A 19652-nucleotide genomic window follows, 5' to 3' on the forward strand; every position below is an offset into this window, starting at 1 on the left:
ATCTTTGGGAACTGGAATTTACAATAATTAGAAACTGAGATCAACAAAATTCTTGACAAAAAACATGAGGCTTAATTGTTCACTGTCTGTTATTTGCCCTGACCTATTATTTGGTTCTTAAGAAAAAACTATTACTGACAGTAACTGAATAGTATTCATTCACAAATTAAACATAAACCCTATATTTGATAAACTGATAAATCATAAAATGAAAGGTCACAAAGATAATATTAGATTGTCTGATGCACAAACAAATATAGTCAATCAAAAAATCTTTAGGAATGATAAAAAGAATACTTAACTCTACAGAACTATGCACAGATAATTACAGACGAAAGCCCATTTAGCAAAACTAGAACAAAGTAACAAATAAAAAGAACTAAAAGCAATTTTCAAAATCAAAACAAAACAACAAAAATGTGTGGTTCATTGTTTACATTCTTAAACACTAGTATAGATATGCAAAAATGCATGAAAATATTTCCAAGCACTAGAATTATATGTGAAAGGTTAACCAGATGAGATATATTTTCATCTTTAATTAATGATTTTAGAACTAATGATGTTCAATAAAAATGATAATTTCAAAGAAAGACGTTAGCGCTATATGAGACCAAACAAAAAGAAAGGAAAAAAAGTATAAATTGTTTTACAAATTTTAATCACAGTAAATCTTTCTGTATTTTTGAGTGTGCCTTTGACAACTCAATAATGAGATAACACTCAACAAAGAAGAAATAAAAAGAAGGCAAAAACGGAGAACATAAAATATGAAATGTGTTGATAAGTCATATAAGAATAAAGAAAATAATTATATTTACAATCACAACTAACATGGTTTTATAAAATAGAAGAGAAAATCTCAGTATTTTTTCTTAAAAGATAAAGAAATCTGATTAACTACTGAATATCCCAATCACATGCAGGACATTCATTAATTCTGTAACAATATACATTGAATAGGATAGTCGCTACAGCAAATAGGAGGAAGATTAAAACACAATTACAAACAAAATATTTTTCCCATTTTTCTACCTTTAAATTACGCAAAATAACTACACCTAATAAAAGACCTAGAAATGAAAAAAAAAAGACACATGTGAGAAATAGATAATGAAATTTAAACACAATAAAATTTGAAAAACATTTTGATGATATGTTTTCCAATGTTACTATTTGAAAAAGACAATCCTACATTTTCTTGCATATGTTGGTTACTTGAAAACGACAATCTGTGTCAGCATTATGTCAAACAGCTTGTAGTACAACGACAATGAGTCGGAAAAATTAATATATAGTCATTTGATTTCAAGCTCTTCTAACTTAAATGTAATGACTAAAAGCTTTATTCGTTTCTCAAAACCGACGGGTACCGATTTGCATACTTGACTTTCAGTCACGTATTAAATGTGAAGCCGGTCGACAGAAACAAATTGGCTGCAGGGTTGGAGTCCCGAGGCTCAGTAGCTGAAAGACAAACACATCAACTCCTGAACCACCACCCCACACTATCATTACAAATATACACTGAAACTGGATAATTTTGCACTACTTTTAAGGAGAAATAAGCCTCATCTAATCTCTTTACGACTGGAACTGCACAACACAACCCTGTGACACAATTACACAGGTACCGAGAACCTTAATGGACCACATCGTTTGCACTATTGAATACTGTCAGCGCATTGTATTTGTTAATAGTAATTTACGAGATAACTAGTAGAAAATCTTACAATTCTTGGGATCCATAACTAGCTAAGATTTTGAAACAGATTGTTCTTCGTTCAAAATCAGAACCAATAACATAAAGGAAACTCATACTCTCTTCAAATATATTGAGTTACACGGTATGATTTACAAGTCTAAGACTTCGTTAGATAATCAAATCATTCCATCTTATTTATTCAATACAACACATAATTACATTCAATATGCATCCACTAACAGAAGAAAATCTCAATAAAATTCTTCTGTAAGCATAAAATAGGGTGAACACATAGCTCTTCTAGTATTGAAGCAAATCTATAAATACATACAATTACAATATTCTTTTTGTTTTTGACCTCAATAATAATAAGCTAAACAAATAGATACGTCTAATGAATATCGAAATAGTCATATACATCGAATAAAATAAGACGGTTGTAAAGATTAGTCCACATAGAAATGATTCAGAAATATTCTATATTTGTAAGCGAGTATGCTATCCCAGAAATAAAAGTCAGGTTTCTTTTCAAGCCAAAAGTACTACAAACATGAAGTTAAGTTAGTAGTCATCGTTAATTTGAGTCATGTTGAAAACAAAAACACATCTCAATGAATAATAATAAACAGTTGATAGTTATTTAACGACATTATTAATAAGTTACCACTAGAAAATGAATAAATAAGCAGACGTAATAAAAAGCATCAAAAATGAAAGGAATCGAGATAAGATTAAATTACTAACCTGCTATAAAACCCCCAAAGTGAGCAGAGAAACCAACACGTATTTTTTCATTTGGATTTGAAAACCGATCGTATATAGCAAGTGCAGTATCACTACCACCTCAGAAACAATTAAAAAGAAAAAAAGTAACAGAGAACGTATATTAATGTCGATGAAAATAATAGATTCAAAAAACGATTACAACGCTAGTCGGAGTAACAATTTAAAACAGTCTTCACATGAACGTTACAAAAGGTCTGATTTTTCTGACCAAATGAGACCTAATTTCAATACTGACATTTCGCCATTAATTCCGGTTAATTAGATAATATGTATTATTTTATAAGTACAGTCTAAATGGAACTCGATCCCACAAACAACGGTGTTCAACTGACATACTACTTTTGTTCGAGATTTATGATAAGAAATTTACAGCTTAAAACAAAACACCTGTACATAAAATTTGTGGACCTATAGTATAAAATTTGAACACTGATTACATCATAAACATCTTCATTAGATTATGACCAAGACTTGTTATATGTGACACTAGTGATATCAACTGACTAAACATAAAGGAATGCGGCACAGTTCAAAACTAAGATTTATTGATTGAAAGATAACACAACCAAATGCAGTTTACAATTAATACTATTGTGACAAATTTATTGAAGAATAAAAATACCGCTTAGAAGAAAAGAGTATTAGAATGACGGACAAAATAAAAAACAATTAGTATAATGTTCTACAGACAAAAATAACGATTACTCTTAGGTTAAGAGACATATTTACTCTTACTTACTTACATAAGCTACCCCTCATCGAGGAGCATGGGTCGCTCACCAGCATTTTCCGTCTAACTCTATCCTGGGCAATACTTTCCAGCTGCTATTCATTCTTTTCACGTCTGTTTCCAATTCTAAACGCCGTGTGTTCCCTGGTCTTCCTCTTTTTCGTTTCCCTTCAAGATTCCAGGTAAACACCTGCCTAGCGATGCAGTATGGTGATTTCCGTAATGTATGTCCTATCCACTTTCAACATCTTTTCCTAATTCCCTTTTCAGCTGGAAGCTGGTTTATTCTCTCCCACAGTAGGCTGTTACTAGTAGTTTCCGGTCAACGGATATTTAGTATCCTGCGTAGACAATTGTTTACAAATACTTGTACCCTTTTGATGATGGTTGTAGTAGTTCTCCACGTTTCAGCTCCGTACAGCAGAACTATCTTGACATTCTCATTCAAGATTCTGACTTTGATGTTGGCTTCCATACATTCCCCAACTGTAAGAATGCGGCCCTTGATTTGTCAATCCTCGCCTTTACGTCTGAATCCGACTCTCCTTGTTCATCAATGATGCTTCCACATATTTAGTACCTCCTCCGTATTTGTGTTTTTTATTACCCAGCAGGTAAGAGTACTGTATGGATTCTTTTCAAATCAGGACACGTTTTATAAAGAAACTATAATCGGCAGAAAGTACCCATCTGTCTACACAAGCGAAGATTGACAAAAAAAGAATACCACACTCAAGAACAAATATGGATATTAGTAAAAAAAAACAAATAAAAAACGGACTTTAACTAAACAAAGCAGTGGTATAGATGAAAGAATTATATAAATAGGTCTATGGTGTGCAGTAATTTACGTTACAAAAAAGTATATGACGGATAAAACCTACCAAGTACAATAATTATAATTGATCTAACAACACCACTTGATATAAAGCTCAAAGGATCTTTTAGCCATCCCTCCTGCATTATATCCCAATTCTGAAGCATTTGGAAAAAAACAATACTTTAAAGAAAACAGCACGAACTTTGATAAAGTTAAATAGACACTATTAACCGAAATTCATTTGCGAATGTAATTTTTCTATTGTAATCCGATAGATATCAGAAGAAACGACTTCCTAATTGCCTATTGATATTTAACCACCCAGTACTTTGTTGACAGTGTTGTCATTCAAACTAATATCTCATGACCAGATTTATATAAAAACAATTTAGCGAATCTGAGATTGAAATACATAAAGCCCATAACTTTCAGTTATAAATCTTGGTCAAATTTAACAAATAAATCAATAGAATTGCAGCTAATTATTTCCTTTGTTGCTTTCAAGGTAACAGCTAAGTCAAAGACACGACCATTATTTGAAAAGAATTGGTTTTACATTTCCATAACCTTTGCTGAAGCATTATTAATGATACTACCAAAGAAAGATATTGCTCAACGCACTGACTAGACATGAATAACTAAATGATTAGCCGAAATTCTACAATCAGTCAAAAATCAACCAGATAGACACATCACTGTTAGTTTGGTCAGTTGATTCAATAACCGATGATAACGTAGCGGGAAAGATGCTTCTATTTGATGTTATCTCTTTTTGACAGATGTTCCCGTCTCACAGAAACAGTCTGCCTACTAGTTGACCATACTAAAAACAGAAAATGTTGAATATCAGTTTTCCGATACACTTCTAACATCCAATTTAAACTTGATAATGGGTTCTATAGACAAACTGATGGAATAGGGATAGGATCAACAACTGACCGAATCCTAGCTGTGTTGTGGTCAGTCGCGAAAACACTGTACTTAAGCCTACGATTGACAGTTTTTGTTCATTCAAGAGATAGTTAGATAATGCTTTCGCTATTTGTAATAATATTAATTTCAACGACATCCTAGACAAGTTCAACTGTTGCCATCAATTAATTGCATTCACATAAACGACTTCAATTCCTTTTTATTTGTTCGATACCACTCCATAGACGGTCATTTTTGGCAAACATTAATTATAAATACTGTTGTACAGCCTCAGTAAAGGAAATCGTTGGAAAGTAAATGTTCTTCGCTGGATTACCTTTATTCTCATACAAAACAATTTTCCGAACGCGTTATGTGAGGGAATGATTAGTTTGGTCATATCAGTCATCACAGTAAATGTATCACATCTGATGGATCTATCATGAGACTAATTTTAGCAAAGTAAGACTACCAGTTAGCATCAACGAAGAGAAAATCTACCTACACAGGTACGAAATGAATTCTTTATTTAAAATGACTTATGTGAACAAAATACTGCTTCGCATACATTTTACCTTTCGAATTCGAAAACATACGCACTCATCTGACTGGCTTCGAGTCAAGTTAACTAGACATGGTATTTTTTATAATGGTGTCTCTAATTTAGTATTCCATACTAAGAACCATTTTATGCTGCTATTCCGACTAGTAATCCGTTTCTAGGTCTTCATTATCGAAACCACGGAACCTCTTACTACCATTCGATTTACATTACACTAAATTTCATATACCAACAATCGATAGACGATAAACATATCATCTTTAATTGTATGTTACATGAGATTTCTTAGAAATATACAACTACAAGAGAAAACCTAACATACCATTATTACAGTGGCTAAATGAGCACCAATAAGAGCATAACAGCCACCACTAGCTCCACACACCAGGGAGAATGAGTCAGTAACAGAACTAGCTAAAGAACCTATTGTAAGCATTAACATACACAAGACAGAATGGAATAAATAACCATTAACTTTTATTAAAACATCAAAAGACAAAAGGTTGGCAAATACGTATTTATATACAATCATCTAAAAGTATGATTATTAAGCCACTTTGTAGAAATATGCGCCAATTTACTAACCAGATGTTTAGACTTTCATGAACTGATTCTAAAACAGTATTGGTGAACATAATTGCATATATTTATATGGTCGCACTTCCTTATTTCTTATTACCTCGGCAAAATAAAAAATCAAACCCATTCGGTCGAATATTTCCTATCGCAAAAATATTCCACTTGATAAACAATTTGATTGATACAATTATTATAACGCACGAACACATATTTTTTTAGTATTTAATATGACGCTAGTTAGCTTAGAAACCACAATTCGAGAAATCATCGTTATTTGATCAGTAATCCGAACTAAAACAATGGTCTGACAACTTATTCCTATTGTAAGCCACCTGTATTTTCAGTAGCTCGTCGATAACATTTATGCATGCAGTGCCAAACATTGAACATTCTCATCACTGATTCATCAGCTCCGTACAGGTTGAACAAAAGTCACGATGACTTGCATAAGAATGAACACAAAACTATATTCCAACAGAAGTTGGCCACCCTCAACACTTAATACATTCTATGGTGAAAACAATCAATGACGGTAAGAGTAGACGCCATACTTTCAAACATAAGGTTATGGTGCATTCGACAATTTTTGAGTGGATATGCATTCCTAGCCGATTACTTTATAACCTAAATTTTAAGAAAAATAATATCATAAGTGTTTAAAAAACCTTTTACAAATAACAATGCAAAATATTACCTGAAATAACACCTAACAAATAAACTAATCCAACTCGCCAGAATTTATGAACCAATTCAAGTAGAAGACCAAGTACAATTTGCACTAAACAATTAAAAACTAGGTGGTTATAACCATAATGAATAAACATATAGGTTAAAAACCTCCATAGTTCGTGACGCTTAGTCGGGTTATATATAAGTATACTATCAATAGGAAAACCAGATGAATGTGCAAAATCATTGGAGTCAGGTTTGTTTCTATAAGTAACAAAGTAGTATATAAAAACTGCAATCTGAAACAACAAAAACAACAAAAGTATCAGCGATCATTAATAACTTACTTGTGAAATTTAAAAATACAAAGTTATTATTATCATACCGCCTAAAATTCACAACTGAGGTTGGATAGACTAATCATGAGAAAAAATATGAGATTCAAAGAATAACAGGTCAGTCAGTCATCTACAACGTAGGACCAGGCACATATATGCATCGGTTCAAGTTGCCATACCTCATTAGCACAACAAGATGAACACCGAATTCATAGAAGTAGTTAATTTAGTTGCGGTAATATATAACAGAAAGGTTGTATATAAAAATATAGTACAGGAAGAAAGATATGAAGCAATTATAATCTCAAGGTTTAAGGGAAGACAGAGAGTGTATACACCTACGCCATTGTGATCGATTCTGAGCCATGTCACCTAGAGTCTCCAACCATTGGTTACGACAGTCACGCGGACCCCAACCAAGTAGTCTGTATCTACCAACATGGCTCAGACTAGAGGTTAGTGACTTCAAGCTCTGATGTCACGTTTTGATTTGGCCACCCCTAACTCCCTTCCAACCATCGCCAATAATAGTCAACATAGCGCAAGAATAACAGGCATCTCCTTAAGAAGTGTAAACCGAATGCTCAACACTAAGAAAGGTCACAGTCGTTTACTTTTGTAAAGCAAATGACGAACCGCTAAATACTACGGTGACTCTGTGGCAGATAAAAATGTAACATGCCATTTAGTAGATTAAAACGATATTATTTCTAAATTACAGGTCAATATTAACCAACATCGAAACTTTATATCAAGTTATAAAACGTATGCTGAGATTGTCCCGAAAGAATTACATACTCTAAACCATTGGCCTATGAGAGGAACATTGTGTGAAATCATTTCTGATAAGTTAGCGAATATAGTCAGCTATTTAAATGCTTATGGATCACTTAAAAATTATGAAATGGTTTTTCAAAAACAAGACACAACAGAGAACAATGGGATCGACGAATCAATATGACCCCAGAAATTTGAAAATTATGTATAAATATGGCTCAAACAAAGTATCCAATACAGAACAATTACAGACAATTGTTGACTCCTCACACATAGTAAGAAAGACCATATACAGTGAATCAAAATATACCATTTCTCATATGACTTTCAAAACTACAACTTCGTATACAGACCTGATTCAAATTAAAGAGATCCACTTCACTGTTTACTACTGCTTTCATGTGACTGTCTTCGAAAACTAATTCGTTCTCATCAGAATTAGTATTTTGGACAAGAATAGTGCTGACAGGCATTTCTTAGTGAACAATCAAATAATTTACAGACTCACACACAAAAACCCAATCATGTAAAACAAGGTACTGTCATTCAATCAGAAAACGAATTACCTCAGCAATAGTTATCAAAGGGATAAATATAGGAGGAGGGCGACAGTCATACGCCTCTATATAATTATTAATATTTGCTCCACTTGAACTACAAACATTGGCGTCATAGCCAGAATCAATGACAACAGCTCGCTGATGCTCACGTCCACAATGTGGTTCTATAGCCAAAACTGCACGATTGAGAATCCGTTTGTGAATACGCAACCTTCGGATAATTTTTTCATCTTCAGACAGAACCTACTCAAATGTTTTTTAAAGACATAGAAATTAAAAAGTCAAAATCATAACCGCGAAATTCGACACACGAAAAGACTCAAAATACAAGACAATTCAGTTGTTTCCTTATTAAGTCGCCTGATGCGATTACTTAACACTATCCTCGAGCTAGCTCCTTTAGTGAAAATAACTACGGTTCACAAGCAACGCTTGCAGAAAAGTATCTTGACAAGATCAAATGTATCATATCTTTAGTAGTCTAAAGCGTCGTATGATCCACGATATCACAGCATAAAGTGGAACAAACATAAAAGACAGGAATGTATGTGACGATCTTCTTGTGACATTCTACATATCCAGTAATTTAAAATATAAATGTAACCAAAATACCAGGCTGTACAAAGAAATTCATACTTTGAACCACATTTATTGTAGTTTACACAATACACAAATGTGATGAAATAGGATTTTAATTACACAGTCAAAAAAATTGAACCAACAGTCCATTAGTGCTACTTAACAGTTAAACGTCAACACAGTTCTAAGTCATGGGTTATTTAAACAAATAAGAGGAGAACAGATGCAGTTCTCTTCCATTAGCAGCTCTTCGTATTGACGATACTAAAAGTTAACATTTCGAGACTTCGAAACAGACCTAGTGGGATATTCCACACGTTTAGAAAATTGATACTCTATCAGTGAAAACTTCATTCAATTTCATTGCCCCCAAATGCCCTGGTACGGCCGAGAGTGGGGAGAGTCCGCTCTCCCTCTCGAAATGCTCACATCGCCAGCGAATATATAGCCTCTGCCAGGGAAGTCCTATTCACTGCCTTCTCGTGGCGGGGGTGTTGTTTACGAAATTGAGAGGACGAAAAGCGAATGTCCGGCGCTTTAACCGGGTTGGTGGACAAGGCGAGTCTAACTAGGGGAGTTGGAAAACCCTCATTCCAAACCAATGGTGCACATGGGCTCCAGTATCCTGAAGGAACAAATGGCGTACGAATCAATCATTGATCACCGGCTACCATGGGACTGCATCTTCTCACGATGCTCCACTGCCTTGTGGACTAGACCTTAAGGTCAAAGGCTCCGGGTGTGGCCCCCTAAGAAAACCACCTGCTTCAGTCTGGGCACATGGGCAGTATCACAGCCCTCACACAAATCAAATGAGATTTGTGAGGCGCATATGTATCTGGTGCTTCCTTGTACCAATATTTGTGTTTAAATAAATAAATAAATAAATCATTTTCAGTACAAAAGCAATTCAGAGAATATGACGAAGTATTATGTGATTGCATTCCATTAAGTGCTCCGAATATTTCAATATTTCACAGATACCATCCACCACAAAAACGTCAGTTTCATCTATCAATAATAAACTACAATGTTACTATATTTCCACGATAAATACTAAGGTTCAAAGATGAGAAATAAGTTGACTTGAGTGTGTCGGAATAATAGCTTGAAATCTATGCGTCAAACGTTTTCGCAATAAATCCATAGCATAACTGGAAGCAAACACGATAATGTCTACAAGGATAACCGAGTGATTTTGCCATGAAAAAAACATAATCTCAAGTCCGAATGCACATATTCACAACAAAAACTAGGATTTGAATGGACACTACCCATACGCAGTAAAGGATCATTAGAAATATCACTAAATAATCACACCATTAGTTAAAATGATAAATACAAGTATTATTATACAAAAACACCAACTATATCAACCAGACTTATTGTTCTACGCTTATGGTTTGTCACACTCAACTTTTTTCTATTACTATGCGTTACACCACATCACACACTGACAGCTTGCAATGTAATACATTATATTTTGAAAATACGGCGAGACTAAAGAACATGGACGACCTTTGAACGAATCTTAAATGACCTTAAGAAATATTAGCCAATCAGAAGACAGTTAGCATACAGTAAAAATATATTATATAAAACTCAAAAATTAAAGGGGATACTGTTCTTTTACATGAATCAAAAACTTATCAAGGTTAGATATAGGTTCAGAAGTTCTAAAATCATAGTGCATCCGGCACAGGAACTCATCCCTGTGGCTCCATAGTAGCCGACCTCTGAAACCATGATAAAGTCCCGAAAATTCTTTCAGCCTCGACCACATAGTTTCAGTGTTGTCGGTATGTTGGTATGGTTCAGGGTTTAAGATTAGGGTTAAGGTTTAGGGTTACGGTTTAGGGTTAAAGATGAGACTATGAATTATGGACGACATTTGAGCGACGCTAGAGTGAATCTGAGAGTGTAAACGTAATAACTAAGACTAAATGAGGGTCATAAACCCGTGTGAAGAATTCAAATTATGATTTACAGTTCATGGTTAAGGTTAGGAATTATACTTAGGGTTTTCATCACGAACTGACATCAACTATAATGCCACAACTCTATCCAAATGTATAATTGAGTTTTGCGCCAAAATCTTATGATAACTTATCTTGTAGACGCTTATTTATCATGTTTTCTCTAAAATCCGTTGTAAACCGACCGTATGTAAGCATCAGGTACCGAACTTAGCGCCGTGACCTTGAAAACCCACGAAAGCTTCTGATTGGCTCGTCCATGTTCTTTAGTCTCGCCGAAAATACTTACTTGTTCTATAAACTCATTGTAAGTAATGAACTGGTTTCCATCTTTATCTGCTGAGTCCACAATTTTGTGAACTTTAGATTCTGACAAGTGAGACTTCCCGAGAAATTGTTTAAGATCCGATGTAGGGATACCAGTTTCTATATCATACTAATTACTTACTAAAGCGGTTTAACTTCGTTTACCTGGTCAAAAGTAGGTTTGAATTTCTACAGGAAAGCATACGAATGCATACAAAAATGAACATACTTCATCCAGAAAACTGCGCACACTTCTAGACCGTTCACTGGACATACGTAGCCTGCAGCAAAGAGGGCAACTTTATCTTGAGCGCTTCTAGCTAGATTATGTAATTATCGCACTCACAGGAACAAAGGTCGCCAAAAAAAATTAATTCAATAAATTTCCTTGGGACAGTGTGATTTTGGTGAAACAATTTTCCAGTCACATCAAACGTCTAGCCACTCATTTGCAATAATTCAATGTCTCAAATAAGCATTTTTCTCGGTTTCTCCATTGACAGACAAAACTCCACATTTATTCTTCTCTAGTTGTTTTATGTCTAGAACCTTTTCGTAGACGGAGTGAATGGTACTTTTACAACAGTAGTTGGTTAGCCTGTTATATAAGGATACTATCCCCTTACGACTTTTAACTCCCCTGGTGTTTCGATTTCAGTTGTTGCTAGACATAACTAATGAATTATTTGTTTCTCGTTTACTGCTCCTGGATTTCGAGACATCGTTCCTGATCATAAATATTTGCAATTCCTATCATATTCTTTCTAAATTCAAAGGGTGAAGCAAATTAATGCTACTAAAGATGCCACAGGTATTCGGAGTTTGACAACGCCTTAACTAATAACACTTTCACAATCAAAATATGTCAACCCCAGTCAAATCAGAGGTCAGAAATGAAAGGGTTAGAAGATGTCTGTAGAAGACCGTCGATATATCGGGAGGCGTCTAATCCAAGCTGGCTAACGGTTGTAAGAGATGCGTAGCATGGCGTACCCACTCGTGATCTGGTGCGGATGTGACAGAGAGCCATCAACTAGACCTATCGATTGAATCTAGTGAGGTCAGCATCAAAGCTCGAAGACTCACAGAATTATTTCTTTCGTCGATTTATTTGCTGCTACAGCACAAATAAATGTACAGTAGCATCTAGAATAGTCTCCATCCCTACCGATATTGTCAAGGTTCTGTAGGGAGTACCGTTGCTACTGCCTGTAGAAGGAAGTCCCATAGTTTACAGATTCTATATTTTTGTCCGAGTTCCTTCGTATTCTGTCTTGAATGAGTGTCCTTTTAAGTGTGATTTAGTACCAAATCTTGTTGATAATCCCTCAGAGTTGTCATATCCTACTAAAGATTAGGTTACGGGCGACTTCCGAGGACTAATAATGGACTAGTATTATATATATATATATTCTTATTGTATAACTACTCAGTAATTAGACTGTGTGTATCTATATTCATCTAATTATAAGTTTCACTTTGACCTATAGATTATTATTATCGATTTACTTTTCTTAAACTATACTCATTTTACTAACTGCCTTCTCTAACGTTCACAGCCACATTTTGCCTTGATCTTGTACAAACGTTATTTCCTATTTTATAGTGTGATGCATTCTGCTTGCCTGACATAAAAACCACGTATGCTTGAAATAAAGATCCGCACAGTGAGAGTTGTTATTGGCGTTTTGGACTCAGCTGGACGGGTTGAGCGAACAAAGGACCAATAAGGACTCTTGGCTGCACATACCGGTGGAACGTCATTGGTTTGGCACAGTAATAAGATTGAATAAGTCGTACCTCGTTGATGAACAAAACACGTGATAACTAGCCGGGCCCAAAGACACAATAAGATTGGTGCTAGAGGTAAGGTGCATCATGATCGTACCATTTCTGGTTTAGGCATTAAACAATCAGCACACTCATGGAGCAATCCGAAAAATAAGGGATATAGCACCATTGTTATTCACCGTGATCACCTCACATTTGTTAATGTCGTTAGGGACGAATTTTCGATTGATCCAGTTCTTTTGAAGCATTTTGAGAAAGGCAAGACAAATTTTTAAGACCAACCATATATACTAGGCTTGAGAGCTCTATGGGAACAGAAGGCGTAGTCCTGTGTTTGATAATCCTGATTATCTATTTGTGATTTATTCCACGAATAGTCCAATAACCACTTCACCAGATACCGAATATTACCCACTGGCTTCAGTTTCAGGCAGAGAATTTAGGATCAACCTCGATGAAATATATCTGTAAACTGTCAATGAATACGTAATGTTTGAACTATTAAAGTTTGGTTGTTCACAACAGAGTTTAATTTGTGGCGTACTTGCATCTGATTTTGTTGAGCCGTTTGATGTGTGTTCTGATTTATGCTTATCGTGGTTGAAACGGGACAAGATGAAAGTGATTGGGAGTCTTAGTGGTTTCAGTGATGATAACTTCTCAGACTTTGGTAAAGCTGTTGTTTGACTGGCAGTTGTGGCTCATGACAATCGGAAACAAACTATGAAACATTTGTGAAGTCTCTGGTCTAACAGGTTAAGTAAAAGATTACAGAATCAAATTTCAAGGTTTAATATTGGTTATTAGCAAATCGATCTCACTAGTTTCTAATCTTCTTAATCATCTGTGACCATTTTCTGCTTTGGTTTGCTTTGGGGCAGTTTGGATTACCCTTTTACCCGTTTTGATCTTCTAGACCACACTGTTACACTGGTGGAACGAACGATCATATTTTATATACAGGAGACTCCAGTAGTGCCGTTCAGAACAATGAATTCTACCTGCCTCAGCTGGTTATGTAAACGCTAGGCGTGTAGGTCAACAGTGACTTAGGAGATAATTAATTTTTTCTGTTGCATCTTTGAGACTAAGAAGGGCAAAACCCAAAAAATAAGTGGTGTTGGAGGTGACTTCTGCTTATTTCTAGACAACCTGTCGTTAAGTGTAGAATATGAGCTGAACTCCCTACATTTTTAAGAGATTATATTTAAGAAGTTTCTCACGAGACTACAACATAGGTGGATTAAAATTGTTATAACTACAGTGGAAGAGAAACAAGAACCTAAGTCCTCGAACAAAAAGGGATTGACTGAACGAAAAGTCGATATTTAAACAGGTTTCCTGATCTATTACATACCACGTCTGGTTCTGACCGCCCCGGCTCCCACGAAAAGAATGTAGCAATATAGTTTACTGACAAAGGAATGAAAAGAATTTAATACTTGATTTATGGTGTCGTCAGTGGGAAAAATCTGAAAAATGTAGTAGCCCACCTCTTCAGTGAAGGCTGAAGTTCTAATTTTCTGAAACGTAAACATGTGATGAGAAATTGTGAAAATAAAAAGAATCTGTCGGCACATTAAATGATGTGATTTTAAATTGTAACACAGGGCTTTTTAATTAAACTTCAAAAGGTGATTTTTAAAGTCGGAATATATTATCTACGTTTTTTCCCTGATGTAAGGGTCCTTTGAATGTATCAGATTTACAGGACCAGACGCCAACTATCCATCACTATCTATCACCCGATCATCTAAAAATTGTAGACTTCGGTTGCTGTGGAATGTAATACATGATACTTTGTCGTTTGTTGTAGATTAGACTAATGAATAAACATCCTGGAAATGAGTACTGAACAGGCTGTCTTTGCTGTTTAGCCATTTGGAGTCTCAGGCACACTTGAAGGTTTCGTGAAGTTTGTGTTTCAGAAATTATAGAAATAAAAATTGGCTTTGAACAGGACGACTGAAAGAGAGTATTTACCGATGATTCCTATGTACGTGACTTCTGATTTATTGAGAATTTCATGAACAATACGCCCGCTTGTTCACATCCAGCACTAAGTTACCCGATTCTGGAAATCCCTAATAAGCACATTGACTGGATTACTTTTGTCCATCAAACATAGGCTTTGTGCTGATTTTTACTTCTGAGAAAGGTACACCTGCAATGCTGGTGGAAATGCGTTCTCAGGAGGATTTATTCCTATGTCACTCAACTCCACAGTGAAAGGTAATGCCACTGAGATGTCCAAGCCATTAGGAAGAATCAGTTTTTTCGACACTATAGGTAAACTTTTCTGGTTAGCACTAGATGCCGTAATGCTCACCTTCATAATTCCGTGTTGACCAACTGCAACAACCACCTTACGACCAAATATTGTATCCTCAACGAAGGAGCATAGAAAGCAGCAATTACTCGTTCAAATAAATAAAGTGAAAGTGTTTGACCCATTCATTGTCAAAAGGTGATTTGGAGACCTCAAAATATACGGAGTAACAAAATGAATGCTCTGCAAACCACTCAGAAGTATTTTGGTGAGTTGTAATGTTATTACTCAAACTTTTCTCCATGCTTCCTTTATTAACATTTGTTCAGGACTTTCATGACCGTATTTCAAATTTCTCATTCTCAAATGGCTAAACTCTCATTATTGACTTTGAATAAAATTGTCAGCTGTTATTCATCCTTTTTCTGTACAATTCCTGGACATTGACAATAAGATTTTGTCTCAGCGAACTCAACTCCGAGGTGTGAAGCAGGTAGTAATTGTTGTCATCTGAGTCTGGCGGAAAAGGTCGTTATTCTGTTGTTTAGTTAAACAGAGGAATTTAGCTTCACTTTATCGCGATTATTACCTAAGATTTTCAGTTCGTTATTTCGTACAAGGGAAAATTTTGACTATAGAGTGATAACGGACATATTTTATGGTGAAGTGTATTGTTGTTCTGAATTACCAAGTTTAGGCTGAACAAAAACAGCCTATAAAGTGCCCACTTACTCATCACGATCAATTTTCATGAGCAGATGTGAGGACTTCAAATGGTTCTGGACGTAACAGAAGGAGCTTTAGCTTCGTGAGACTCCGTGTCTAGTAGCAGTACATCGCTGATGCTTACAGGTGACAGTCTACGTTTGTTTGGCAATAAAAATGAAAATATAGGTGAATCATAGGGAGATACTGTCCTGACTCTCTACGATTATGTCTAGTTTTCTCTTAAAGGACTCCTGGAAAGTCGCCTGGACTAGCTAAGCCGGCAGCAATTACCACAATTCGACTACTTGTAAAGAGTAAAGGGTGTGTCTTCACTCCATTCTACTGCGTCGCATCACTAATTTTTGGGTGTTGCTCCCAGAGGTTTGTGATGAAGATGGACTTTACAGTTCACCTTCTGTAGGTTTTCCTGTGAAACTGACACATCTAACCACCTGAAATTCCAACGCTTGTTGTTAGTTGGATGTCATTGCACTGTTTGGCCGGTAAACTTGAAGGGTATGACGAAAGAATAAGTTTTCCCGTAGGAGCCAGGATTGGAAAGATGTCATTTAAGATTTCTTCGTTTGAAAATATGCAGTCAAAGCTTGATGGAGTTTTTTGTTTTAACATCGAGCCGTCGACTTCAAATTTTCAAATAATATTGAATCTCCTGTGTGGTTGAAGAACCGGGCTTCAATAGAATTATCAAACCAAATGTATGTGTCTAGTAGATATAAATTTAGACTGAAGTCTGCCAAAATCAGAATGTGAGTGCATCTGGAAGGAACGGAGAAGGATAATCCCTCTAGCGTTCAGTCATCGTACTCGGTGTCGGTATTGGGCTTCCTGTAGACGACTACAAACAGACCTTTTGAATTGTCAGACAATCTTACTAAACACCATACAGATTCTTCAAGATTGATAAACTCTTGGGTGTATACTTGATGTACTGCCAAGCAGGATCGTAGGCACTGGGCTGCTCGGACCTCTATTCCCTTTTCCTATCACTACAAAATAAAGATATGCTGCATACTGCAAGCTGTTGGACAGTAATTTGAGATGCCCATATCTCAGAAATCCCTACCAAATGAGTATTATTGGCGTTACTAAAACCATGCAATTCATCCATTTTGTTTCATTTGATATCAGCGTTCATATACAAACATTTAATCCTTTCGATTTGAAATGTATGCGCTTCCTCATCCTATTTATGTGAATCAGTCTAATGTGAATGGGCCTATATAGGGTTCGCTGAGTTGAAAATCCCTGTCCCTCCTACGTTTTCTCATTATTCTTGGCAGTTCACAAGTGAAATATTCAGTTTTAATTTGCTCTAGTGCTTAACCTTTGCACTCAAAAGGGAAGGTAATCTACAGAGCGTTGAGCTGAGGACAGATTCTGTGGAAAGCAAAGCAAAAGATTGGAAAATGCAAATCACGTTACGACATTACTTCCTGTTCCTAAAACGAGCGGTCTTTTTTTACTTTTTAAACATTTTATATTGATGTTAAAACCACGTACATTGTGTACAAAATTCGTATTTTAACACAATTGTTTAACAATAGTGACTAAAAACACTTCATGCGATTACAGAAGAGCGTATTCTAGCATTTTCGAGTAAATCCTGGTCTGATAAACTGTTTTCTGCTTTCGTGGTAAATGTTTCAGGCTTATTGTCGTAATAGCTGCATCTTTACTTGATTGAAGATGAAAGCACCATGTTTAAAGCTGGTCACTTTAATACTTTCTCAATTTAGATTAAGAATGGGTTAGATTATCTAAAGATGGTGTTCAGTGGTAGGAGGAAACTGGAAAAAGTAACGAAAAGAATCAAAACCGAAAATTTGTGAGGAGCTATTATGCCCAACCGCAGGGTAAATACTTGATTCCCTCCAAACTGGTCACTGTAACCGCCTACGAGAGACGTTAATCAGAATTATAGAACGAGTTCTGAATAGGATCTACCACGGACAGTGTCCAATGGAAGAAACATCAAAAGGGAATTCTTCGCGACCTCCCATCATAATTGGTTACATGTGTTATCATGCACCTTGAACTTTTCACACTCAATAAATAATTTCTGCATGAAAGCAACGAACGATATCGATTAGGAAGAGCCCCACGTGACTATACTCCCAGAAGATAGATACAGGTGATGCACTTACCACAAGCGTTCCAGGAAATATGGATCAAGAAGAGTGTATTTCTTTTCCTTTTACACCATAAATGGGAAAAACTTTGTAAGAATCTTCAGAACGGAGAGAAAGAGTTAGTGAATCATGCCGTTTTTGTTTACCTTTTTAGCATTCCTTACTCTGATTCTCACGCACCTACGGTATCCAAAGTACCTTCACTTTATACCTGGACACCTACACTTCATAATTTATTCTATCTCATGGTGTTCAATATCGGGAATGACCAAAGTGTTAACATCAACGAAACTACAAAAACATCTGACTTACAGACAGTTTTATCATTGCTACAGTTTCTAATACGAGAAATGGCCTCATAAATCATCGTAGGTAATTGTTTCAACTTAAACAAATCACTTTACACTTGTATTAAATCTATATATCTGTGTAGAAGCTAATGGATATATAAAGTCAACCGAAATGATAGTTTTTAACCCTTGTTGTATCCGATGACGAGTTGAATATGCATCATTCAGATCTTGGCTATGAATACTTTCAAGTCTTGTATACAAAGGTTTGCTAGTTGTGAGCGGTGAAAACACTACGAGGGAAGAATTTATAGGAGGAACCAGTTTTTGACCTAGATTCAAGGAATCATCTCTGACTTAGCCATCTAATTATGTTCACAGTCCAACTTTTAAAATGAAATGTTGCTCCCCTAAATATCAGATGTAATGTCTTTACAATCAATTTACCAGTAAAATCATATCCAAAGTCTTTGGTTGTTAACACCAATATGGCATAGGACAAAAAAACTAAGGGGTGAGATTCATAAAGCTTGTCTACATGATGATGAAATGTAAGATTACCAACAGTTATTGTTCGTGATTTTAACCAAGTTTGCATTTTGTTTTGTATAAGGATCACGAAAATTTATCATCTATACCTACACTCTGTTCCAGCAAGGTGAGATGTGTAAGTGTACTAGGCGTTTAGCAGTATGATACTGAGCTCCTACTATTGTAACGCTCCAACACTTTTCACGTTTCTCGAAAGCAGCAAAAGTAAGCTATTTTATACCCTTTGTTCCATGTTACGTGTAATAAAAAGGTTCAGCTCCCACCCTGTTATATAGGTAGCTATTAGTCGAGTTTGATTGCTTTATCAAAGCAATTGTGTTTTGAAACACATTGTCTCAATATGTCACTCATTACGTTGTAGAGGTCGGGTATTTGTAACAGCTCAGGTTGGTTGGTTAAGAGTTGACCCCAAACAACCAAGCATATGCTAAAACAGTATTGTTCAAGTATTCATTCACTTCCTTACCTTTTGTAAGCGTTATATTCCCTACTATCTTATATGGAATGTTGAGAGCCTTTGTTTGTCTGAACAGATAATCCCACGCTCCACTGTGACTGCGCGAAGATCGAAATAAAGGCCTATTCACTACTTC

At 35.6% G+C, this 19652-nt stretch overlaps 2 protein-coding genes across 2 annotated transcripts; both read right to left on the reverse strand.

The window, feature by feature from the left end:
- Positions 1 to 2444: 2444 nt before the first annotated feature.
- Positions 2445 to 6047, reverse strand: Smp_155100 (family S54 unassigned peptidase (S54 family); the record flags this gene model as incomplete). The annotated part of the gene is made up of 3 exons (XM_018793462.1): positions 2445 to 2548; positions 4106 to 4196; positions 5838 to 6047. 3 exons carry the CDS (start codon positions 6045 to 6047, stop codon positions 2445 to 2447), a joined length of 405 nt encoding a protein of 134 aa, XP_018647973.1.
- A 2373-nt stretch (positions 6048 to 8420) lies between these two features.
- Positions 8421 to 11573, reverse strand: Smp_155090 (hypothetical protein; the record flags this gene model as incomplete). The annotated part of the gene is made up of 4 exons (XM_018793463.1): positions 8421 to 8681; positions 11283 to 11429; positions 11465 to 11488; positions 11529 to 11573. The coding sequence occupies 4 exons, from the start codon at positions 11571 to 11573 to the stop codon at positions 8421 to 8423; spliced, it is 477 nt and encodes a 158-aa protein (XP_018647974.1).
- Positions 11574 to 19652: the final 8079 nt, after the last annotated feature.

This window comes from Schistosoma mansoni, chromosome 1 (assembly GCF_000237925.1).
Source record: "Schistosoma mansoni strain Puerto Rico chromosome 1, complete genome".
NCBI lineage: Eukaryota > Metazoa > Platyhelminthes > Trematoda > Strigeidida > Schistosomatidae > Schistosoma > Schistosoma mansoni.